We start from the raw sequence: 26,850 nt of genomic DNA, 5'->3' as shown, positions 1-26,850 counted from the left end.
CAGTTGGGGTCTCTTTGAATTCACCGTTGACTCCCTTGCATCATACAGAGAGTGGTGGGGCATCCAGGCACAGGCACTGTCAGATGAAGACGTTCATTGAGAGACAGCAAAAAAGGTTCTAAACCCAACAGTCAAACCTGCACTTTTCAAAATGGAAATGCAGATCTCAGCGTAGTCTTTGTAATTCAGGGCCAGCTCTAGAAGTGAAATTGCCTGGAGCACAACTGTATGAAAACATTTTGTTACTCCCATAGGAGCCTTATTCTCAGGGCTCTATACAATTTACTCTCTACTCTTTCTGTTATTTATCTTTTATTGAAGATGGTGTGTTCTTTTAAGCAGGATACAAAGAGAAAATATACACAGATAACGTGTATGTAAGAAAAATGCAGTAACTTGGAGACCTTCCGGTGCTTGAATAGAAAACCCTAAAAGTACTTTTTTTTCTACTGTACAGAAGGCAATCTGCTTCAGAGGAGAGGGCAGTGCCCTGTGGTTTGGCAATCCCATGAGTTATATTTCAGCCTTGGCAGAGCTATCAGAAGAATTTTTGCCTTCGAGAGATGTGTCAAGTGGATATGATATTGCATTGAAAACTGGAAGACTTGAGTTCCACTCTCTGTAACTCTCCCACTCCACAACATGGAAAGATCACTTTCTCTCCGTGCCTCTATTTCATCTTTGCGCACCCTTTGCCTCTCCTATATCGTTAGCCTGTAAGTGCTTTGAAGAAAGGGAAGACTTGCTGTCAGTGTGGTGCTCCTAGCGTAGTAAAAACACTAGTATCAGGTGGATACTGTGGATGCAATGAAGCTATGACTAGCACTAAAAAAGTCTAATATCATATCTGAGTTTGGCTCCATGCATGGTCTTTTTCCACATTACTGTCCTTAATAATTTTCAAGAACTGTTAGTGCTTGGAAGTCCTAGTGTCAACCTTGTGCACCCTGGCTACTATATGCAGATACTAATACAGGCCATATCCAGAATAGGCCAGGAGGGAGGAAGGAATAAAGGGGGCAAGGAGTAGAATAGATAATGCTAAAAAGAACCATCTGGAAAAGGACTTTAGAAATCTGGCATTGCTCAGGAGGGTGATGGCCTTTGAAACCTGGAGGGCAGTGTCTAACTCCCAAGCTTTCTCAGGCCAAAAGAAGACTCTAGATCTTCAGTTCCTTTACCATGTTACAGCAAAAAGAGTGAACTGAAGCAACAAGAGGCCAAAAAGCGTGCAAGCCTTGCCTGCAAAGCTGCATTGCAGAGCCAAATGTCTGTGGTATTCCAGGCTGGAAAGGGCCTGGAACACAAACTCACAGTTGCAGCTCACAGCATGTATATTTGCTCTCATTTTTGCTCTTAGCATACATGGTGGCCATTTCCCACACCCGTCTTGGAAACTACTAGCCCTCCCATTAACTTCCTTTCTGAAAACTTTTCACAGCGCAGCTCCAAAAATCTCCATCCTGCAGCTGAGTCCTGGCAGAGATTTTCTTGTGGACCTTTCATTGATTTCCTATGGAAGTCAGGGGAGTCTTTGCCTGGTGGGTCAACTGTATGATTCAAGGAACATGCCTGGAGTTAAGAAGGTTAAAACTCAGTGTGTGAGTCCAGAGAAAAGCGCCTGCCAAGTCTTCTGTGAAAGAACACATTAACCCTAACAATCTTCTGCCCTTTATCATTTTCTTCTCCTGTACCCTTCATTTTTCCAGACCACTCCTGTTTAGTATTCAAACCCTATTTCTTTTCTCTCTTGCCCTGTAACGTAATTTTTAACACCAGATGTTTTGCACATTACAAAGCTGTAAGAAATGTGACTTGTAGTAATTGCACTGCAGTGGCTGGGAGGGATCAGGAGTCCCTGAGCTTTTGCTCCAGCAGTGATGGTGGTGAGTCATCCTGTAACTTCAGACACCAAATTGCTCTCCCCCTATTTGCGTGCCTGTTGAGCAGGAGACATCGCGCTTACCTCACCGGGCTGTTTTGGAGGATTAGGGCTTTAAAGCCTCAAAGTGTGCCATGAGCCTTGTTAAGCATTGCTTAGTGTGTTTATTAGGGGGCATGCACAGCCCTGGGATGTTTTTTGTGAAACTCAGAAGTGCTGCAAAACAACAGTATTTTTTCCAAAGACCGTGCTGGGCACGCACTATGCCGAGTTGTCTGTCGCAGCAGGGAGGGGGTGCACGCTCCCGTGTTGACTAGCAACCTCAGTACCTGCTCACCCAGGCAGCTACTGGGATCTCCATCTTACTGGCATGGAAATTAACACCAGGGCCTCTCTTTCTTCTCTTTTAGATCCTGGCGCTCCTGTGAAACTGCCTTGTATGCCAGTTAAACTGTCACCTCCACTACCTCCAAAGAAAGTCATGATTTGCATGCCTTTAGGGGGGCCAGACCTCTCTCTCTCATCCTATTCCACGCAGAAGAGCTCCCAGCAGCCTTTGACCCAGCACCATCACACTGTCCTGCCATCCCAGTTAGCCCCCGCCAGCCACAGCCAGCACCTGCCTTCTGGGTCCAGCACGTTGCCCATTCACCCTTCAGGGTGCCGGATGATAGAGGAACTGAACAAAACGCTAGCCATGACCATGCAAAGGCTAGAAAGGTAATGGATCGACTTTTTAAATTACATATTGATGTGCACTCTTTCCTGCTAACCTCAGTATCAATATTGGCACTTGAGTTATGCTGATTGTACTTGAATGAGGCCCCTCCTCTGGGGGTCTAATAACTTCAGGGCAGTCATTGCTGGAGAAAGAGAGACAGGGGAAGAGCCTTTCCAGTCTTGCTTGACAAGTTTGTGACAGAAAGGAGAAAAAGACCAAATTTCCTGAACCCCGCTGTCCTGTTCAAGGAGCTAGGTAATACAGCCAGTGGAGATGTTCATAGGACATGCCTGGCTTGCAGTATGTACTGCAGAGTGCATAACTGCAAAGCTCTGGTTGTGTGGAGGATTGCCAAAAAAGAAAAAAGAAGAGGAAGTGGAAGGTTCAGAAAAAGAGCAATAAAACCCAAATGTGCCACTCAACCAAGGCATCTGATCGATATTACCAATTAGCTTGAAACAACCTATGAGGACTTCCTACAGGTCACTCGGAGGGGTTTTAATACACTGTTTGAATTAATGTCAATTAAACTATACGTTTGATCGTAAAATAAGTATTTAACCCATTCCACAGCAGCTAACTTCTTAGCCACTTGCCCCTGGAGGAAGGTTATACATTTGATCAGAAGAGCCTTACCCACCTTGGGGCCATTTTCTATTACTGTTACTTGTGGGTATCTCTGAACACTGCTTCAAATAGTCTGAGTAAGTGAAGCACGTTGTATAAACGCAAGCTGTCCTCATAGACTGCAAGATCAGCAAGCTTTGCACAATTTATTTCATCTTGTAGAGGAAAATTGAGCAAGTCCCAGAATAGGGAAGGTAGTCCAGAAAATGACATGTTCTATTTAGTACCAAGGGCAGCTTTGTAGCCAGCTTTTTCTAGGAGCATCAGATCATCCTTCTCTTAGACAGAAAGTGAAAATATTTGGTCTAACAGACAAAATGCCTAATGATTTGCCCCAATACCTCTTCGTGATAATGTTTCCTTCGTTATAGTGCATAGTTAAAAATAATTCAGTTAGGGATAGGAGATTCTCCTTATTGTATGAAAAACAGTCAGGGGACAAGAGGCTGTCCCACGCTGCCAGCTTATTTTAGTACCAGGATAACGAGACCTCTGTGGTTATATTGGGGGCGGGGGCAGGGGCTGATGTTTCTGCGGCATGGGGGAAATCACTGCTGAGGGAAAACTGGTAGGGCTGTAAGGGAGGTTCCTCTTCCCATCAGTAAAAGGGTTGCAGTGGTAAGATTGGAAAAAGCATCTGCATTCCCCCTTGTGCCTGGTGACTACCCAGTTAGCTCACACATTGCCAGCAGGGCTGGTCAGACGCATCTGCATCACCCCAAAGCTTGGTGCCCCAAGCACAGAGGGTAGCTGGTGCCTCCCAAAGGCTCCTTTGGGGCTGCACTGCCCATGCCATCCCCAGCACAGGTCGGATGTCTTACTGTCTGGCTCGCACTACGTGCAGAAGGCACTTTGTTATCCCGAGCCCAGTGACATCTCTCAGAGTATGACTTCATTGTGGCATCTGTTGCCCCTCAGCAATGAATGCTCCACTTTCTAGGCATCCATCATGTTTATGTCTACAAATACTTTTCATGGATTTAAAGAAGGTGATGCTGTTTGGTTTTAACTATTAATTTGAAGCTGAAGCCCTTTTCTTGTTAAGTCTGAACAAGCAAGGATTCATTTCCCGATATGAAGTAATCACCTCTCTGTAGAAGAAAATAAGAAAAGGTTGTGGCACTGATATTTCACATTTTAAATGAAAATGAATCCTAGCTCATGATACTGCAGACAGTTGACTTTTCATAGCCTTTTTGTGTTGATTAACTATTATTTCAATCATGAAATAAAGTATTGAATGCTTCACTTATTTTCCTTGTCAAAACAAATCAGTAACGTTTGCATTCACAAGAGAGAAAATAGGTGATGACTGTTTCCTCTGCAACAGCAACTGTTATTTTCATAGTATTTACAGGTAGAAGGGTCTGTGGAGCTGGCACTTCCTGTTAAATTCTTAAATTGCTTTTTCATGCCATATTGTAATCTTAGGAAATTTGCTAACTTTTCTTGATCATTTGTGCAGATTTTTAAAATACGTGTTTTTAATGTGGGAGAGGATTATTTGCACCAAGTGCTACTGTTTTCTAGTAATTTTGACAGTAGTTCTTTTCCCATAATTGTATAAAATCTGGATTAAACCAAGCAGAATTCATACTGCAGCATTTGTCATTGGATGCTTCAGCCCAGAAGTCTCAAGGGCTTTTTAAAACTGCACAGATCCTAGATCTGCTTTCCTCTATTTAAAACTCAGTAGCGTGCTCGCATCTGTTGCGTGCATAGGATATGCAGTGAGATCCTCAGCTTTACTGTTCCTTCCAGGATAACATGTGACTGGGCTACTGTCATTGGGTCAATAATCTTGAGGAGACAAGAGAGCCTGACATGTCTCTGAGGCACCTTCTGGGGAATGCTGAGTTCATTGGCAGCGTTTATTTTTGCTGATCTCAGCCTTTCTCTCGAAAGAATCCTACAATGTTCTAGAATAATTGCCATGATATTGCAGCAAAATTGCTGCCAAGTCTGGTAATTTGGGGGGTTATTTAGAATAGTATTTTGGTTTTAATAGGGGAGGGTCATGTAGACAAGTGCAGATCAGTATTCTGCTCCAAATTTTGTATTTTTCTCCTCTAGGAGAATTTTTTTTTTAGTTCCCTGTGCAGTGGAAGTTCCTCAAATGTGTTAAGTTCCATTGATATTCACTGAATCTGTAACCAGTTTGTATCAATTCCACATTTTGCCCAGTAAACTTTTCTTAGACTCACACCTCCTCTCTCCACCAGGACTGTGAGTGTGGACAGGAACATACAACAAAAGACTAGAACATCCCCTTCCTCTAGCAGTCTGGATGTTTTGCTTTCACAGGCGAGGTCTCGAATTCGGGTAGTCTAACAACGTCTGAAGACTGATACTCGAAGTCAGTGTTTTGCCAATGAGCCAGAAGCTTGCCAGAGAAAATTGAGCTGTCCCTCTGTACCAGCCTGGAAGCCAGAAGTTGTTTTGCTGTCTATGACCTTGAGAAAGCTACCGAGCTTCTCTACCTCTATTTTCCCCTCTGCAGGAGTGGTTGCATGTTACTGCCTCACCTAGACCTACTGCATATTAATAAGTTAATGTCTTAAGGTACATTAAAAGCGTGTAATAGCTATTCAAGTCCCAGTTGTTCTTATGACTTAAAATGGCAGTTAATTCCTGGGGTTTTTTATTCAGTTTTACTACAGACATTATAGAACATTAAGTTCATTTGCACACTTAACGCTTTTGATTGCAAACATTTTCTGGTACTCGTAACATCTATTCATAACCTATTCTCAGAAGGGCAATCTGTCCCTTGCCGTCGTATGACTATTACGACGTGTCATTTGTGCTGCCAGTTTGCCTCTATTTTCCCTGATAAATTACCAGCTTTATGATAGATTAAGTTGAAACAGAGAAGAGTGTAATTTCTCTGTAACCTTTTTTTCTCCAACCTCTGTTGCCAATTTGTGCCCTAATGCAAACAACTCCCCTCTTCAGCCCGAAGGGTATGTGTCAAGCGTAAGTAAAACTCTAGATTCGGGCATAATTTTTTACCATTTCTGAATGCGTTTGAAGAGTTGGTGAAAACCTGATAAGCCCTGCCACCAAAGTCCGCAGAAGGTTTCATCCTCCTGACCGAAATGAATTTGAGAAGAAAGACCTTGCCCAAAAGCCGTGCGTCAGAACAGCAGCAAAAGAAGCTTTAAGAAACCCTCCTGTGCCCCTGGAATGTATCTTTAATTTTGACCTAGGGAGGCAGCTTCTTGATCTGAAAGAGCCTTATTTTCTGCCTTGCCCATATAGTTCTCAGTCTGTCTGGTAAGACGACAATTAATTTCAATTACTCTGTGGGCTCTTGTACGCTAGGAGCTGAATCAAGGCCTCTGTTCAGCGTATGTACTGAAGAGCTGTAAAGTGGCAATATCTCACTCCGGGCTAGAATTGCATCTGTGGCAGAGCAGTGAAAAATCGCTGTGTCCAAAAAGACAGTGTGTGAGACCAGTTCCTCTGGGACACCCAGTTCAGCTTCAGACTGTAGTTTTATGAAACGAAATGCATTAGGCTTCCCTGCTAGTGTCTTGTAAATCTTATAAAACGTGTTTGAGTCAGAAAACATTTATCTTCCATAAAATTTGTCAGGAGAATTGCTTTTTGTCTAAACTTTACCATTGCCTAAGGATAGAAGCACTTAATATTTATAGCTCTGCCTTCTCTCTCTGTCTCTCATGCATGTGCCTGTGTTGTAGAAATGTATATACGATGGTTTGAAGTTTTTTCAGATTTTTGTTTTAACTGATAAGTACAGAAGAGTGTACTGTGGATCTGAAAACATGCTGATAAAAATGTAATTCTTTATTCCAAAATCAAAGAGCCGGGGATGACAGATGAGAAGCATGCGTTTTTTTCCCACTAGATTTTACGGGAGGGATTTCACTTTCTTCTTTTCGGATTTTGTCTGTACGATGAGTCACTCATATGCTTCAATTCTGATTTTTCATTAAAATATTTTCTCACTAGAAACACTGTAAGCTATAGTGGTGTAACTTTTTTGCTGTTTCGATCACGCAAAGATGACGCAACAGTAATTGCAAGTGCTTCTACTAGTCAGCTATGAATTATTCAAATCTATGTGTTAAGATACATTTATCTTCTTAAAACAAGCACTTGCTTAGCTGCAGCTTTGTTCTCTGATTTTGTTGCAAAACACAAAGCTGATTTAAAATGGACTGTTTGAAACAATAGCGTGCTTTTTGGTAAACAATGGTAAAAAATGTTGTGGTGTAGACCACCTGACCATGTGGGGTTTTTGCTAAAGACCCAGAGGAATTTTTACACAATGGAAATATCCAGTGACCTTGATTCGTCTTTCTTGAGTATACTGCAGTACTGCATGTATTTCATAAGTGCTTTGCTTAGACAGCTGACTGAGTCAAAATGCTGTGGAAAAGGCTGATTTTAATCAAGAGGAACACAAAACACCAGGAAGAATGAGGGGCTTAAAATAGAAAGTAGTATTATCAAGAAAGTGGATGATTCAGAAAAATTACAATGAGATGAGAAGCCGCCTATTTCTAGATCACTAGTTCAAATAGAGATCCCCTGTGGTAACTTGTAAATCTTGTTGCCATCCAATACCTACTTGATAACCTAAATTGGCGAACCACTTCTTTGATATCTGCTGCCCTGTGTGCATGTCCATAAGAATGCCTCTGTATCCTACGTACATCCTTCACAGAACAGGGAGGCACCAAATGGCCCTGACTGCTGAACTACTTTTTGCTCCTTTTGTTTGTACTTCCAGAAGGGACTTAGTGAACTTCTACTTGCTCTCTCTGTATGTGTCGTTTTAAAATTAACTGAATGATCCAGTGGTTGTGTTCAGCATTGGAAGTTTTTTATTTCTTTTTTTTTTTTGGCAATGTTAACAGAATTTCACAGCGTTTTAGTTTCTCTTGGAAATTTAATTCCAGGCTTTTGAATTTCCTACCTTGCGTCTTAAAAAGAGTTACACAAAAAATAGGTTACAGAGGAAACAGATTTTAAAATTGAGGTTGATAAAATTATTAAAGCATATCAATAAATTAAAAGTTAGTTGAAAGTTTTTAAAGACTGTAGTACATTTATGTGTCATTAGGAGAATTCAGCTCATGAATTTTAAAACTACTTCTGGGATAAAATTTTTGGGTCAGACTCACTGAAGTCTAATACAAAAATTCACAAGCCAGTTCTTCATGACTCTCTCTTGCGTTGTGGTACAAAACACAGGCTATCACTACAAAAATGGAGTTCCTCTCCTCAAGGCTTCCAGGAAAGCTATGCATGTCATTGGTGGTTAGTCTGCAACAGTAAATGTTGCAATTAATAACATTAGTTTTTTGAAGCCAAAGATGATGACAACAGCGTGCTATGGTTTGCTCACAAGATCTGAAGCCTTTTCTTCTCCTTAATCCCTAAGCACATTGTGGACTAGCGTTTAAATCTTTCTGGGATGTTATCTGGCAGCCATTTTAGAGTCCATGTTACCTTTAGAGTTAGAAGAAAGAGAAATGTTTCAAGTTGACTCAGTAGAAAAACATTTAAAGAGGAGAATACAAGAGTTTTTCAAGATGCAGAATGCCTCTGGTATTCTGAGCAGGCTACAATATTCAAGGGAACTGAGGCCCCTCAGCATTTGGTAGGGCCAGGCCCAAACTTGCGTACCTCAAGTGCAACTTGGCCAGCACGTCTGGTTTCACACCTATGTTCTTCTGGAAAGTAAAGTGGGAATTTGACATAAAGAGGGTGTCCAACAGGCAAATGTTCCTCACCTTTCATATAGCTGTTGCCTCAGCTGGGACTTAAGAGAAAGGGCAGTTTCTGCTGACTCACAAATAAACCTGAGCAGCCATCATTTTTGCCTTCCAGTCTCTCATTCTCATTTCACGTTGGAAAAGCAACATGAGCTATTAGATAAAAATGGGTTGGGAAACCTGATCGTGTTCCTGACTTTTCCTTTCACCTTTTGTTCGACTTTGATCTTCACCTCCTCGTGTTTCTGTTTCCCTGCTTGTATTTGATATGTTCCTTGGTAAAGGGCCTTGAAATCAACACATAAACAGAGCTAGGTGGCAGCAGTAGCTACCGCAGGTCTTTACCCAGTAAGCTGCAGGCAATGATCAGTCACACTTGATGTGACCAAAGAAATACAATGTTAGGTGCAGTTTAGGTTGTTCTCCAGCACCTGGCTGGAGTGAGGAGCCAGGGCAGGAGAAGGGATCTCGTCGCTGCAGCCCCCACAACATATAACTGTGCCATTAGCAAACAAACCTTCCAGCTCCCAAAGTCTCTTTTCTCCAAACCCAGTTTCACACACTCGGTCCCCTGCACTTCAGAGAGTTCTGCCCTCGCCTTCCCCTCAAGTCAATCAACATCTTGCCCAAGAAGTGCAAGTCACGGTTTCCCTCTGCCTTTCTACAATCCTCCTCTACAATCTCTACCTTTTCTTCCCCCCCAGAAGTGCAAGTCACGGTTTCCCTCTGCCTTTCTCCTCTACAATCTCTACCTTTCCTTCCCGCCACTCTCTTACTCCACCTTTAGCATTCAGGTGAGACATTTTCTCCTCACGGCCCACACACCAGTGGAGTGGTGACACAGATGCCAGGCTGAAGACATGCTTATCACTCTGAGTAGCTGGTGCAATTCTCACTAAGTCCTGAGACTGTATTTGCCACAGATCTTTAGTTCTTGGTCCTGGCTGCCAGTGTTTCTGCCTGCGTGCTGTCCTACCTCTCCCTAACAAGTGTGGTACCTTAAATCTAATGTGTACTCAGTTTAAACCCATTAGATATCTCTCTGGTCATGAAGATCTTTCTGTCCTCATTTCTTCTCAAAGGGGATGAAAGACCACTGCTTTCCTAAAAACAGCGAGAGAAGCAACTCAGTCTTCCATTGAGCTCTTTCCTTTAGTTTATTTATTTGTTTTCCTTTCCCAACAGCTCTGGTTTACACACAGGTGACAGTGTTACAAAAACAGGACCTGGGGGCCTTCCAGACATGAGACAAGTGCCAACTGTTGTGATCGAATGCGATGACAATAAAGAAAATGTGCCTCATGAAACCGACTATGAAGATTCTTCTTGCCTCTACACAAGACAGGAAGAGGAGGAAGAGGAAGATGAAGATGAGGATAACTCATTATTTACAAGTAAGACTCATTCCATTTTTCCTTTCTCATTTATTTAATTTTTACTGTGAACTCTCAATACACAAGGGAGACACAAGACCTGTGAATTTAATTTCTTGACTATGGCTTTAGCATCTCTCAGGGCTTGACTACATGGGGATGCTTGGTAAATTAGTCCAAACTAGCAAGTAGTATGAATTGGTAGTGATTTCCCTAATCCACATGAATCCCTGTCTGGGTAGCTCTCAGACAGAATTCAAATGACTGGTTTTGGCTTATATTAGTTCACTTCCAAATTGACTTTTGGATTCACTTTCCCAAGTGTCCTCGGTGTAGAGAAACCCTGCCTTTGGCTTAAGTCAAGATCAGCTCAATAGAGTTACTTCAGGAGGATGAAGTAAGTGCCACCGATAAAGAAGCAGAGCTTTTATGTATAGTAAGTATTAGATCATGTCAGCATCATAAGTCTGCACATACTTTGAAAGGGGTCATGATCAGAGAATTAGGCTCAGATAAGAAGAAAAGAGGTTAGTTGACAGCCATATCGCAATTACAGCCTGGAGAGAGACCTGCGGCCCCGTCCTGTCCTCTCTGAGAAAACCCTTCTCCTGCCTCGGTGTGGCATCATAGGACTCTCCCATGAAGACAAGACACAGTACTTTGTGTATGACAACTGCTTGTCATCCTGCAGGTCGAGCTGAAGTTTCAGGCCCTTGGATTTCTTTTATTCTGAAAACTGGGAGCGGTACAAACAAACAGCTCCTTTTTTAAAACACATACAAAGAACATCCTGAAACAGGCGTATTTCATCTCCGCAGAATCCTCCTTACCCTGCAAGTGAAATTAAGCAGTCCTTGCTCTTAAACTAAGAAACAGAGCAGATCACACTCTCCTGCCAGAGCCCAAAAGCTCTCATGCGTTTGTGTCTCTCTGTCTGCTTGTGTCTCTCCTCCCTGCTCAAACTGCTTTGGATGCAAGCCTAGGAAAGCAAGCTTGAGCCATGAAAGGCTGCTGGTTTTCACCATGTCTTTGCCACTGTCACTGCCTGAGAAGCAGTGTCAGTTAATGTACATAGAGACCTGTGCTGCTTCTGATTGACTTTTGATTCCTTCCAGTGCTAGCCTGGATGTCTTGCTATTATACATTGCAAGAGAGAGATACCGCTCTCTTCCCACATGCTGTAGCTCTGCTGCCTGCCCAGATTCTAAGGCTGAATTATTCATTCCATTATGTGGTTCAGAAACACTGTGCTAGAGAAAGCTACGGCTGCTACTAGCAATTCTGAAGCATGCCCTTCTTCTCCCCTCCCCTCTATGGAGCAATGTTTTAATTTCACTTTCCCGTATACCTACCAAATTCAGCTTTTCCTTATTATGATATGAATTGTGGTTAATTGAGCCCCCCTTTTCCCACAGTCCATACCACTGTAAATGGGAGCCTCGTATCCTCCCTTGGCTAGTACTTCGGTTGCCTGCTGCATGCTGTAATGAAATGATGACACCTCCTTTGGCAGAGCCTCTCCTCTCTCCCACAGGCTCCCTGGCAATGAAAGTCTGCAGGAAGGACTCTTTAGCAATCAAACTAAGCAACAGGCCTTCCAAGCGAGAACTGGAGGAAAAGAACATCCTCCCCATGCAGACTGATGAGGAGAGGCTGGAACTTAGGCAGCAGATTGGGACAAAATTAACAAGGTAGGAGACAAACATTTTTCTAACTCTTCCTTTTGGAAATATGTGGTGGGATGCAGTTTTTGTCTTTAGCCTGTAAACATTTGAGGTCTATTTGTTCACAGTGTTCAAGAGCAAAAGCCATGGGGGGAAAAGACTCTAGACATTACTTCTGCTCCAGTGTAACTTCCCATACAGCACCCCATTTTGTTTTCCTGGCTCTATGGAATGTCCTATGGAATCTTTGGTTGTGTTAAGTATCAGCATGAACTATGTGGATTTGGTTGTTTTCAGTGCACTATTGGGAAACATTCAGGCTTGACGACATTTTGGCTGGTAGCTGCAGGTGCCATTTGATAGGCCATTAGTTTGGCCAAAGGGCAGAGGTACAACTTTCTCATCTGACTGTATCTCCCACGCGTAGCTGAGTCTTTTCCTGATCCAAAATACTTAGGTCCTTCAGTACCTGGTTTTCTTGGGTCAGGTTGGACGGATTTACCCTGTCTAGACTCTTCCTTCTTCAAAACAGTGTTACTCACCAGCTGTTCTGGTTTTCTATATCGCATGGGGTGGCCATTACATGTGGAAGGTTTCTGTCAAGAATTAGTAAACTGAGGTCAGGTAGAAATGTCTAAGAACCTCCTATGCTCCAACCATGATTCATGTAATCAATTTAATACTGTTATGTTATCAACTTGGTGGTGTGCAGAGCTGGTGAATGCTGTTAGTTGCCCTCCCAGTGTGACTGAGAAAACCACAAGGACAAGACCAGCCAATTGTTGGGAATTTTCTGTGGGTTTTCTTTTTTTCTTTTTTTTTTTTTTGGTGGGGAGATAAGGGTGGAACACCACTACCATGTTGTGGTGAAGAATAGGAGCTCCTGGTAAATACCTCTTTCAGCATTTTATCTACTTTTTTTCATGGCCTTGTTTATTATCTCTTTGGAATAAAATAACCACATCTTTCTAGTCTGTCTTTGAAAGTCTTTGTGTTGGATCATGCTTAGCCTAGTCCAAGACCCATCTAATTCTTGTTGAAGGGCCTCAGCAGTGATGCCCAAAGTATGCAAAACAGCACTGCACTGTTGCTGGTACTGTGATTTTTCAGTCCAGTCTTTTATTCAGCCTAATACCTTTTTAGACTGCAGCTGCACGTGGAGCTCTGGGTCCCAAAGAGCGGCATAGGATAGCAAGGTCCCAGTGCTTATACCATTAATTGTGAACCCTTTTGAAGCATGTGAAGAGTTGAAATTTTTGTCTCTTAGTGTATTTTACTGTGTGCTGCTTGACCTTGCAATGACATTGAAGAGCATTTCCACTGTGTTGCCCATTTGCCTAAATTACTTAGGTCTCAGAAGTTTTACAGCTCTGTCTGATGAAGGTAAATAGTGTCATTTGTGAACATTGACTCTGCACAGCTCACTGTGCCCCAGGTGTTTTTTATTATAAATATTTTATATCTCACTTCTCCAAAACCTATTTTTCCCCATTAAAGAATGCTTCTTCAGCATATCTCTTTTTAACACGGGAAACTAATTTTGGCAATACCCAGAACCCTTCGTGTATAAGCCCCATATTCTCACAATGTTGTCGTTTGTTTCCCCAGTTGTATCTCTGCTCATTCAGTTGGAGGTATAATGCTTGATCTTGTCTTCTAATACAGCTAGGACTCAGGGGCAATCACAAATAGTTCAAATAATTAAAACTCTATATATATGAGCTCAAAAAATAGCTGAGCCACTGCTGTTTCATTCCCATTTTATACCAGTGTAACATCACTGAAATTGGTAGAATTTCACAACCCTTATCTGGAATAATACAGTTGCCAGTCTGACCTTTTAATTACTAGTATTTACAACTTAATATCTCATCCTTTTGTGTAGTTAAAAACAATCAAGAGATATGAGGAGAAAGCAACTTCCCTCATCTCTAACGTGCAAAAAGCCACAGATGTTTCAGCGGCAAAAAGGAAGGTACCTGTCTTACCAGTGCTTTGTATCTAAATGTGATGTATCCATGTGCACAAACTGGCGAATATTAGATTGAAATAGAGAGAATATTTCAATTTGGACAGTATTTCTTTACTGTCCAGACTTCATTACTAAATCCATCCTTTGCTATTGCTTAGTAATTGTCACACAGTGATGCAAATGCCAAGCAAAATTAAAGTAGTGAAGCATTTATAGTCCTTAGAGAAGATGCTAGATGCAGACTATAATTGCAGCTGGCAATTTTGGATTTCAGAGGGATTTGTACTGTTCCACCAATGGTCCCCTATGGTTTAAAATAGCCAACCAATGAAATCACATATGCTACTTACAGAGTAAAAAACACAGAATAAAAACTTCAGCAAATAGTTATTGTCTTAATAGATCAATTCATTTTCACCAAGAGGCTGATTAGGATACTTCAGTATTTATGCATAATCCTCACAGTATTTAGTTTGGAAGAGCTCATGGCTACTACATTTGGCAGATCAAAATTTAGTATTATAAAGAGAACATCATTTTTAAAGACGTTTATAGCCAGGCATATTGAGAGATTGACCATTGATGTGCTGTGTGGGACCAAAATCATCCCAGGTGTAGCTCTTCCAGCCTTATTAGGATTGCACCAGGAATCAATCTGGCTCAGAACTGTTTGTTTAGATCCTGTTTAAATGTAGTTTGGAACCTCTGAACCTCCAGTTAGTCCCAGAAAATTGTTTTGACTTTGTTGTTGTGTCCATCAACTGGTAGAGAGACTCCAGAGCAGACTTCCCCGTGTCGCTTGTTTCCCATGCTGGGAGAGTAGTGCCTTGACTTACACCAGGCCCATTGTAAGGAAGAGGCTGCAGACACTGTATCTTATTGCAGGATCTGGCCCACTACGTACCTGAATATTAGCTCAGCCATGAGACAAATTAACACCGTTGTGCCTGTTGTAGAAATGCTTCACATGGATGTGGTGCTTCGCTGATGTCTGTCCTGTATCACGGCTCAGTGCATGTAGATGCAAGCAAAAATGGAGCTTTTTGCCCAAGATGGCAAAATATGTCCTAGTGATCCCACATCACGTGAATTCCAGCCACATGAGTAGGCCACTGCACCACAGGCTATTTCTGGGCAGTCTTCACACAGGAATTACAACAACTAATCATAAGACTTCCTCCTCTAACCAACCAGAATGGACTACTCCAAAATGTGATACCTACTGTGAAGCAAGGAGCAAAAATAGCGAATTAAGACGCAGAACTTCCAGCTCATAACCACATGTGACTTGGGGATAGGAAATGGATGCTGGAGGCCATGTTCTTGGCTGCTAAAAACCCTTACAACTCCATTAACTTCTACTCTGAAATGCAGACCTTCTGCACTAAGTAAATCTTTAAGTGGGTATGGTTGTCTTTTTTTTTTTTTTCCTGTCTGCTCAGCTTCTCCCAAACTCCGCCTCCATTTTATCCCTCTGGTGCCTGCTCAGCTTCACAGCTGCTCAAGAGGTGCATATAAGTGACCATAAGACAGAAAAGAGAAAACAGGAGGAAAAACAGGACTCTGAAAGTTAACAGGCGGAGGGAAAAGGCAGACTTCTGCCTTCTGCCTGTCTCTCTGGGTGCATTGGACCTGCTGGGAAGCACTGGTCCCCTGGTTATTCAGGTTAGAGCAGGGGGCAGGAGGACCTGGGTTTAGCTTTCAGTGGCTGTCAGGGTGAGAGGAGTGGGGCATACCTGGGGTATGACTGTGAAGCAAGGACTCAGACAGGCTCTGGATCTGAGCTTGGAGGTTCTCCCAGGGGCAATGATGAAGGCACGGCCTGTCGGGAGTCCCTGGTGAGGAGGAGGGCCAGCACTGATGGGCGATGCACAGAAGACCCTCATGGCTCCCAGAGACTGCAGGACTGTCCCCTAGTACTGAGACGGGTGCTTCAGCGCTGGTCCTTGCACTTCTTTTTCACCAAGGAATCAGAATGGTGGTCATAAGACACCACACAGACTTTGTCAATCAATATATTATTTAGTAAGCACAAGAGCCTTTTAGAGAAAATATATCTCTATATTTCTGCATAGCTGTACACTACACCAGACTTTGCTGAGGACTTTGCACTCCTTTGAACTGGGAGGACCTGGTTTCTTTGTGTGTCTTTCACAGAGTCTCGCCCATGCCTTGAGACAAGATGTGTCTTTGGACTGTGGCTGATCTGCCACACATCCTATGAGAAAGGCTTTGTAAAGCACTCAAGCCTTTTTTGAGTCTCTTAACCCCCCGATTCTAGTGAAGGTGCTCATTAGCAATTAGATACAGGAGTATTGAAGCTGAGATTTTGGTCCACGGCTTCTCAAGAATGCATGTGTCCTTACCTGTTTTCCCTGAATTTCTTCCATCCTGGCTTTTCCCACCTGCTGGAATAGGATGATCTAATTATACAAAAAATCTGGTAATCCACTATTATCACCATCACGTTGCTAATAATCAACGTTAAGGGGACTTATTGATATTCGCAGTATTATAACTGGTCAGCATCACGCCTGTCTCATCAGCACGCTCCGACCCACCTCGGGGCAGAGGGCAGGCTGGCTGCAGGTCACACGGCAGGGGAGGTACACAGAGGCTGTCCACAGGCCAGCGGCGTGTGTCAGGGGACTGCTACCCATCACTGGCAGGTGCCACAGGCAACCCAGTAACATTTTGCAGCCCAGTTAGATTTTGTGCTGTGCTGCTGCCAAAAACTGTCAGTTGTAGGAGTCACGTTTAACCCAAGACCATGCCCAGTGTGAAGGCAAAAAGAGATGAGGTGGGGGAGGAGCCATCTGCACGTTAACTAAATAGTTAAATAGAAAATAATTAAATTAGAAACAAATAAAGAAGAAGGTAACTTCTTGCAGTGTCTACATGCTACCTTTTGCCGCTCTTGTGACTCTGAGCGATGGACATCCCATTGCTCGACTGAACCCTGTGAGTGTGTCACTGTATATGTTCTGCTGGCTGTAAAGAAGTGAATTAATGGCAAGCTCCTCTGTCAGATATACAGTAGTGCTCTGCACTGTTGTTTTGTATAGCCCTAGATTTATTCACTACAATACCCTATGGGGTGCTGTCCTCACACCAGCAAGTGGAAAATGTTGATCTGAAGCAATATAAATAATATATTGCAAGTACCACGAGGCAAAGGAGAGGAAGTATGAGAATAGATCACAGAGACACTGTCTGTGTGCATACGGCTGTAAATATGTATGCTTGAGATAGGGACGTGCACACCTGCTAGATGTGTTTATAGTCCCATTGATGCCTTGGAAATAGTACCAAGATGCCTGTGACTGAGAAATGTAGCATGAAAAGTCATAAGTCTTTCTTATGGAGCGGCAGGTTTGACAGATGATGGTCACCTGGTACCTCAGTCAGGAAGGTAATCTACTCTACGCATTCCCTGATCAAGACTACGTCTTCCTCAGCTGTACTGAAAAATACTGCCTACAGACAGAAATCCTATGATGAAATGAACGTGATGGATTCCCACGAGTGTCAAAAAAATTGTCATTGACTTTTGAAATGTCAGGAGGCCACTGTGAGGTTCTGGAACTTGTTCACATCAGATACTAGTTGTCCGTGTGTCCCTCTGCATGAGGGAGAGTACTCAGGAGAAAGAGCAATAGAGTATGCTTTTAAACAGAAGGAGAGACGTGAACCAGAAAGAAGAGTAGAAAAAATGGACCATTTGGGAAAAGGATTGCATCTTCAATATCACCATGAAGGTGACAGTGATATTGCCAGTGTTGAGGAAGGGTGGGTCTGCAAGGCTTGCAGTTGTTAAAATGCACATGAGTTCCTTCAGAGGCCTGAGGGGAATGAATAGTCAGAAATGATCATTTTCTTTTACTAAAAAATTAGGCTGTGAGGAGCTGCATCTTTTTGAAATGGTTAATTATTTCAATAGCATTGCAGTCCCATTGAGGGGAGGGTTTATTCAGCCAGAGGGTGGCAGCAAGATGGCCCCTGTTAAGCACGGCTGAGTCTCCTCCCCATGGCGGTTCCCCATCCGGCACTGTGGAGAGCATTTTGTGCCCTCCCCATCTCCAAGTCATTTGGGGATAAAAAGAATGGGGGCAGACAGCAGGATTAGGCTTTATTCACAGACCACATTTTGTTGGGTAACATGAAATAATTTCCTCCTAATTACCTCTGACGTCTGCAATTCTCACACTTATTGTTAGCTTCCACTAATGAGAGAAAAGCAAGTGCCTAAAGCAAGAGCTCATCCCCAACAGCAGCACGCGTGCGCGCCTGTGTGTGGAGCTTGCCTCTTCGCATGTCGGGTGCTGGGGATAAATCACACGGAAAATGGGATTGTGGTAAACAAGCTCATCTAAATCCTGGATTAGAGGGGACGATGCGACAGCACTAGATGCATGAATGGGGGCGACTGAAAAAAGGGCTCAGCCTGGGTTTTAGCTGCGACGGTACCTAGAGAAAATGGCTTTTTTTTTTTTTTCCCTTCTAGTTTAGCATCATGAGGAGGCTGTACATTTGTGAGAAACCCCAAGGGAGCTATCTAAATTGCCCTTAGCATCAGGAGGAAGGCAGCAAAAGCAGGTGATTATCTATGGGCGACAAGCTGAAACTGAGTTATCATTACACATCTGGGCTCAACTGCCAGGAGTAAATACTCTGAGCAGAGCTGGTCTGGGTTCTATGTGGGAGTACAGATGGGAGATGGGCTCTTGAGGCCATTGTCAGCCCTCTTTTCTGTGATTTATGTCCTAGAGAGCTCTGCTACACTGAAAGGAAAGGTGGCTTTGTAAGTTAAAACACTCTGGGAAGGCTGCATCTTCCACGGGTTTTCTGACCTCAGGCAAGCCACTGAAAGAAACACGTGCACATAGCCATATATATATTTAAGGTATGTTGGAGCCTCCAAATGTACATATGTGCCTATGAACTTTGGAAGATTCCACTAGTTGACAAACTCTCATTGACAGCAAAGTTTGTGTGCTTTTGAAAAACCACCCAGCCATCAGGATCTCTTTAGACATCTGACTCGGTGTTTCAGTAGGACAAGGATCCTCATTTCGGAGCACGGTTTGGACTTGTCTCTTCATATTAGGAATTTTCATAGCTAACATTATCATTCATCACAGAAAAAGACAAGTCTATCATCACAAATGATGCTGTTACTGTTATTTTGGTATGATTTTCAACAACTAACAGCATGAATTTGCTTCATCTGAGTAATTTGCTATGGCAAAAGGTCAATGGAGCAAGCAAGGGACAGGGGAGGTGACAGTGGGTAATGTCACCGCAAAACACGTCACCTCTAGATGCTCCCTCATTTGTGGGATGAGCAGTGTCCTTAACCTATGATCTGGATGGGCCCTGCCACCGCGATCTCTCTGTCGCAGCTCCACCTCGGGATGGGATAAACCCCTGCCACCACCAGTTTCGCTTAACCAGGGCCAGCAGATGTTTCACTATGTATGAAAGCAAAGCCTCACAGAGTGGATATAGCCTGTCCTTGGGCAGACGTGTCTCTCCATGTTAGAAGGTGGGGTTCCAAATGTGCAGAGACAATTTATTTATGTTACTGTAAAGGAGGAGGAACGTTGTGCTGAGGGGAGGAATGCTCTTAATGGTAGGCAGCGGGAGGAATGCTCTTAATGGTAGGCAGCGGGCAGCAGGAAGCGGCATTTAAGGGCAAGGTCTCCCCAGAGGCACCCATGTGGCCACTGATGAAATGGAAAGTGTTCTCTCCATGTCAAAAGTTCATTTCAATCAGAGATGTCGCCAGCCCGGGAAGGTATTTGTTATTCCTGGGGTCTGTCACTGCTCCCGTTGCCGGCTCTCTTGGAAGCAGTGCAAGTCACTCCACGCCGTCGTTGCCTCATCTGTTTCTCCCATCCTTTCTCTGCGGAAGCCGAGACAGAGCACATTATGGGGTTACAATTTCCCCTTCATGCTTCCCATCCCCTTCAGCCCCCTGACACAGCCTGTGTTGAGGTCTAACTCAGGCTGTCAACACACACAGCCAAGGTAAATATATTTAGTCTACCTTAGTTTCCTTTGGTTTCAGTGGGGTGTGGTATCCTTCATTTTCTGCCCCGAATTGATTGTTGTTGTTAAACCCCCGTCAGCTTTTACCTCAGAGGAAGCCAACATTCCTCTGCTGGGCAAAATAAGTCATGGTGATATAATGCAAGCTTGTGGCAGGAATGAAATAACATATGTTGGTAATAGAAATAGTCTTTTTATTTCTCCAGTAAACAAGAGGCCTCTTGGAGTCCACGCAGTACTCTCTTGAGTAAAAGGTTGACAAATAGTAATAAAAACAGGTAAAACAAACACAAGCAAGGAAGTAGCTGATTCAAAATATTATATTCTGGTTTTAAAAGACGAAAAAGTGGATTGTTTGGGTTTTTTCTTCTGCTGGTTAATGCTGACAAATTTAGGGCAGCTCCATTAAGAACTAGCTCATAAATTTCCACCTTGCAAACATCTAGTCATAAATCTTCATGTTTTGTGTCTGATGATTGTGGGGAGTTAATCACAAGCACAACAGTTGCTCAGCTTGGATGACCTTGTAATTTCCATAAAGGAAACAAATCAGATGGCAGTACAAGTAGATAAAAGCAGCAGACTGGCAGGAATAAATTTCACTGATGATTGTAAAATGGAGAAACTGCTTTTTGAGCAAAATATTTAACCTCTCTCACAAGTTACAGTTTGCATTTTTTTTCCCTCCCTTCGGTGTATTACGGCCAATTTGGCAACACATGTGCAGGAGATTAACATAGATAAACCTTGTAAAGGAGTCAAACACATATAATGAATTTTTTATCCTGACTCCAATCAGCTTTTAAATATATATGCACTCATACATGTGCACCATGACTATTACTGTGAGCACAAGCAGGACTGCTAGAGAATTAAGGGTAACTTGTGTGCGTGGTCATCTATCCATGTCCAGAAACACAGGCATTTCACGTGCAGGTTATTCTGTATGAATAAACAGAGGTGACTTTTCGAAGAGTTGGCCCTGTAGTAAACAGGATTTAATGTTCTATATTTTGTTTTGTATAGGATTAAATGTCTTTTGAACAAATGTACCAAGAAAGCGAATTTGCTTACCATTACACCTGATAGAATTATGCAAGGTTGGAATTTTGCATGTTTTCCTTAAGTCATAGTGTTAACACAAGGATCACTTAGAGATGAACGGGGACTTTTTTTTGCATACATGGAGAAACGTTACAACTGGTCTTTTAGAGGCAAATGCGGATGAGAATTATGTTTCAGTGCACTGGGATTCATAAGCACTGCACAGACCATATATCGGGATTAATCTAAGTCCTTAGCCTCAGACCTGACCATGTAAAATTACCATTTATGTTAATAACATTAGTGAAGAGGAAGTGTTCTCATGTACAGTAGACCACATCAACGTGTCTCTAAGTATTCAGCCTCTAATATTCGTTGCTTGCCTTTCTGGTGATAAATAATTTTCAAACCAGCAAACTACAGGGAAAGCACATTAATACCAAGGTAAATTCACTTACCTGGTTCTTCACTGACCTCCCTGAATTCAGGAGGCAGCTACACTAATGGTTAATTAGTAATTAAAAGCATAAGCATTTGCTATATTGTATTTGCTACATGAGCAAGCATCTATAACACCAGGCTGGATTATTTGTTCAGCAGAATATCTGACTTTTTCAACATGCTGGAAAAGTCTTCACCATTTCCTTTCTTGCAGTAATCAAGACTGAAATGGTCTTCCTGCCCCCTGCAATCAACTTTGAATTAAAATCTAGCCTTGCAAGCAGGAGACCCTGATCTCAAACAGGGGGAGCTGCAAAGGCGCCAATCTGCTCCTTCAGTGGGGACAGGGATGCTGCCTGGACCAAGGGCCCTTCTCCTGCCCATGCACGGGGACCTCAGTCACCTGGTGGGATGGCAGGTAGCCCCTCAGTTGTACCCAGGCCCCCTTGGGCGAGCACACAGGCAGACGTAAACTGCAAGTAAATGCTATCCTCGTCAGGCCCTCGGAGAAGCTGCAGGGCAAGGTCCCTGGCCAGCTGCCACGAAGGTCTTTTCATGGCCCCATCAACTGGCCCACCTCCAGCTAAGCCTGCGAGCGGCACCAATAATGAGCTCCTTTGGCCTTTTTGGCTGCACTGGGAAGTTGGAGCACACAACCCCCGCCCCCCCAGACTGCAGTCCCTGGCTTGCCTAGAGCACTCTGCCCCAGCGCAAGGACTTCCCTGCCCCAATATCCAGGTTTCAGCTGTAAAAGAAAGAGGGCAGGCACCCCCTCTGACAGAAATCAGTTTGTTTGGAGTCAGGTTTATGGACACGCTGTGACTGCACATCAGTCTCAAAAGCGGGGAGCGTGGTGCCTTCTTGAATCTCCCCCTCAGGGCATTCTCCAGCTGATCCCAAAACCTCCCTCTGCTCCTTTCAGGAGAAGGAGTGGCCGATGTCCCCAGAGACTTCTTCCCTTTTCCGGTTAACAACTGGGTGTAAATGCCTGGTGTCCTTCACCCTTAGGTTGGGCCAGAACCATTAACCCTTCCCTTCTTTGGGCAGACATACATGCTGAGATAGAGACACCTGGGCAATTGCAGGGATTATAGAGATGTGTGATACTCCACCATCCATTTCATCTTCCCCCTCAGACTGGCAAAGAAAATCTAATACTCTACTGCAGTTAGAAGAGCTGCCAACATTTTGCACTGCACCATTTAATTCCAGCGAGTTGAGGGCTCCGTCATGTTTTCTAATGTAACATGACAGATGAAAACGGGCTCTGCAGCAGTGAAAAGATAGGATTTTTGCCTCTGAAACCCATCATGTGAGACACGTTTTTGGGAGGTACTTTTATTTCCCTTTGTCTTGACTAATTTTTCTCTTCAGAGTATTTATTCTGTCTTGTTTCTCCCTGTACTTCGGTGGTGGTGGTAGCCCTCCTCCACCCCACCCAGGTTCAAGATACTGTACAGCACTTAGCCTCAGTCTGAAGGGTTTTAGAGCAAATGTAACAGCAGCGATGGGAAAATGCAAGGCATCAGTGGGGGAATACTCGGCATCACAGCTCACTTGTCTCAGCATCCTCCCTGATCGTTGCTCATTTGACTGCCTCAGATTTGATTCTCCCACCTGCCCATCACTGCACCTTGCCTTTCTCTCAGTTCTGTGCACTTGTCACTAGATGTGTCATGTTTTAACAATTAGGGCACATGTTAAAGCCTTCAAGAGAGAACCATGCTGCCTCGCTATTCAGCATAAAAGTATATCTGAAAGGATGAATGTGACACCGCAGTACTAAAGATTTAGTGCCATCTTGATTTTCTTTAACGTTTCTTTGATCGATCATGGCAACTGGAAGAAGTGCCGAAAGACTGGAGGAAAGCAAATGTCACTCCTATATTCAAGAAGGAGGACTCAGGAAATTATAGGCCAATTAGCCTCACCTTCATCACTGGGAAGGTGATGGAAGCAACTAATCCTGGAAACCATAGCCAGGCACGTAAAGGACAAGAAAGTCATCAGGAGTAGTCAACATGGATTCATGAGGGGAAGTCATGCTTGATCAACATGATGAACTTCTACAATTAAATGATTGGCCTGGTAGACAAGGGGGGAGCAGTAGACAGTGTCTATGTAGACTTCAGTAAGGCTTTCAGCATTGTCTCCTGTAGCATCCTCACCATGAAATTGTTGAAGTATGGGCTGGATGGGCAGATGGATTGAAATCTGTCTGAATGATGTACCAGAGGGACCTTGACAAGTTGGAGAAATGGGCTGGCAGGAATCTCATGAAGTTCAACAAAGGCAAGTGCCAAGTCCTGCACCTGGGGAGGAACAACCCCATGCACCAGTGTATGCTGGGGGTGGATCAGCTGGAGAGCAACTTGACAGAAAAGGATCTGGGGGTCCTGCTGGACACCGAATTGGACATGAGTCAGCAACCTGCCCTGTGGGAAAAAAAGGGCTAATGGTATCCTGAGCTGCACTAGGAGGAGTGTTGCCAGCAGGTCGAAGGAGGTGATCCTTCCCCTCTGCTCAGCACTGGTGAGGCCACATCTGGAGTGCTGGGTGCAGTTCTGGGCTCCCCAGTACAAGAGAGATATGGGCGTATGGGAGAGAGTCCAAGAAAGGGCCACAAAGATGATAAAGGGACTGGAGCATCTCTCCTATGAGCAAAGGCTGAGAGAGCTGGGACTGTTCAGCCTGGAGAAGAAAAGGCTCAGGGGGATCTTATCAATGTGTATAAATACCTGAAGGGAAGGTGCAAAGGGGACGGAGCCAGGCTTTTCTCAGTGGTGCCCAGTGGCAGGACCAGAAGCAACTGGCACAAACTGTAACACAGGAGGTTCCCTCTGAAAACCAGGAAACTTTTTTTTCACTGTGAGGGTGACCAAGCACTGGCAGGGGTTGCCCAGGGAGGTTGTGGAGTCTCCCTCCTTGGAGATATTCAAAAGCCATTTGAACACTGTCCTGGCTGTAGGTGGCTCTGCTTGAGCAGGGGGGTTGGACCAGATGACCTCCAGATGTCCCTGCCAGCCTCCACCATTCTGTGATAGCACGTGGCATCAAAAGAACTGACAGTCTTTGTATTTTAGCAACATCTTTGCCTTTGGAAGTGCATGATGTTGTTGGCTCATTTTTTGTGTGCCTTTGGCACTGCAGAGTGGCCAAGTTCTGTCTCAGACTTTCCCAAATCCTGACTCCCTTCAAGCCCCCCAGTCTAAGGTTACTGTGAATGTGTCTCATAAAGCTATTCTGATGCAACGCTTGACAAATTTCTCCTGTTTTGGGTTATTGCACAATGGCTGTGCTGGCACAGGCAATTTAGCCAGGTCACAAGCTCTGACAAATGCCTGTCGATGACATGTAGAGCATAAAAGTCTCTAACTCACTTCAGTTCCAAGAGAGTACTGGAACACCAAACTCCTCATGCTTCGCTCCACGGAAAAAATTACCAGGACTCAGTTTCTAAACAAGAACATCTCACAGGCACGCTGTGTTCACATGGAAATCAACTCCAGACGCCCAGCTTCCCTCCACAAGCATTTCTCTCAGCCCTGCACCTCCCCATCCCCTCAGTCCACCTCTGCCATTGCAAAAAAAAAAAAAAACCAAACCAGAGTCCCAGTTTCAATTCCAAGAGTTTTTCAAATTCCTTACACCCTTGTATATGTCTTTTCTCCTTTTCTAGCTATCTAGCAGAACCTTAAGATCTGCCTTCAAAACTTTCTGTCTCTGGGTGGATCCAGAGACAACAGCAATTTATTGTTCTTTCTCCGTTTGGGGAATTGGGAGCCTGTTCCTCTCAGAAATGTCCCAAACAGCCTGCAATGGTGCTGTCTGGTATCTATAAACCAGCAATGATCTCCAGTAATGCAGAGTACAGCCATGTTCTAATGGCTCTAGTAAGAAGACAGGACGGAAGCGTGTATTTGATGCATGTTTTGCCAAAACCACTGCTCATCGGAGTTTGAAAAGCTGGCAGAGTGTAGTAGTCACGAGAGTTTTTTTTGCCCCTCTTCCTTAGCAGCTGGCGTTCATTAGCTGGGCTCGGCAGAGCACCACTGCTCTCAAGCAGGAGCGAAGTTGTTAGTAGCACTAGGTAATCTCCAGTCATGAGAGTGGGCTTAGCACCCAATAAACTATAAGGTACAGATGTAAATGCAGTAGGTTTCTAAAGCAAAACACACACTGTGGCTGCGGTGGGGCTGGAAGGAGGGACTGAGAGAGTGTATTCTTTTATTCAGCTCAATGCTGATGCATGAGAAATTGCATGTTTTAAACTAACGATGAAGTTGAGAGAAGCTAGGAAGCAGGCACTGTCTCTGTTTGCCCAGGCCATCCCTGCCAGCATGTTTTAGTGCCAGTCTGCAGCCTCTCAAAGCCATAGGTGCAGTTTCCAGTTTTACAAACATTTTGTGCATCATCAATACATGTTCAGAAGGGATTTTGTCAGGGTGACTGCACTGGTTCCCTTTGCTACCCCTCTCCAAGCCCCCCTTTCCTTGCCTTCGCTGCAGCTGGACATGCAGAAAACAAGTGGATGCCACAAAACCAGGGCACTGAAAGCCCGGGACAGAAGCGTTTCAGTCCTGGCATCTGAGCATGCCCTGCAGGGAAATCCAGGCTTCTGCTGTGGCACATTGGCAGCCTCGAACAAACGGACTTTGCTCGCCTTGCATACAAAACGTTTTAAATATTAACTCTCTTCAGCCTCTCTGCCCAAATGGCCGCTACATAAACTATTCAGGCCAGTAGGGAGTTCAGAAAACAATCACCAGTTTAAGGCAGACTTTCTTTAGAGGACTTTAGATCACTGTAAAAATGTGGGGTTCAATAGCACCCGCATTTGAAATGTCACAGGGAAGACAACGCTGTCCCAATGGGGTTTAAGAAGTGAAGTGTCTGAAGGGTAAAGGAGAAATAACTCTTCAGGTCAGCTGGGCCAGGAACAGGTTTCTCTCTTGTTTTGTGTAAGGAAGGTGGAAGATGTCTTTGGGCATTCCCTCTCCCTCCTTAGTTCAACATCAGCTCTAATTAAGGAAAAAAATAACGAAAAGAATACTGGTCTCCCCCCAGCATCTAGGCTGTGGTAATGAAATGGGATTTTACATTGATAAAGTGTCAGGGGGAGCTGGGGAAGGTGCAGGCAAGAGTACTGGCACCTGGTATTAGTCGGGAGGCTAAGGGTGGAGAAACTGAGCCCTCAAAACTTCAGGGAGAAAATGGAAAAAGCTGATGTCACACGTGTCACACTATGCAGAAGATGAAGAGAAAGGCTGCAGCCTCCTCAGCTATCACATAGGGTTTGTATGTCCCTCTGGAAGTGTTTTGGTTTTG

At 43.9% G+C, this 26,850-nt stretch overlaps 1 protein-coding gene across 1 annotated transcript in view; it reads left to right on the top strand.

Moving 5' to 3' along the window:
• PHACTR1 (phosphatase and actin regulator 1) overlaps positions 1-26,850 on the top strand; it is a 313,243-nt gene that overhangs the window by 258,186 nt on the left and 28,207 nt on the right. The window contains exons 7-9 of the mRNA XM_035893441.1: positions 2,293-2,602; positions 10,163-10,371; positions 11,885-12,041. Of these exons, the coding sequence (XP_035749334.1) occupies positions 2,293-2,602; positions 10,163-10,371; positions 11,885-12,041 (676 nt within the window). The remainder of the gene's footprint in view (positions 1-2,292; positions 2,603-10,162; positions 10,372-11,884; positions 12,042-26,850) is intronic.

Source organism: Egretta garzetta, unplaced genomic scaffold (genome assembly GCF_000687185.1).
Source record: "Egretta garzetta isolate BGI_Z169 unplaced genomic scaffold, ASM68718v1 scaffold14, whole genome shotgun sequence".
NCBI classification, from domain to species: domain Eukaryota; kingdom Metazoa; phylum Chordata; class Aves; order Pelecaniformes; family Ardeidae; genus Egretta; species Egretta garzetta.
This window is presented reverse-complemented; position numbering and strand designations above follow the sequence as displayed.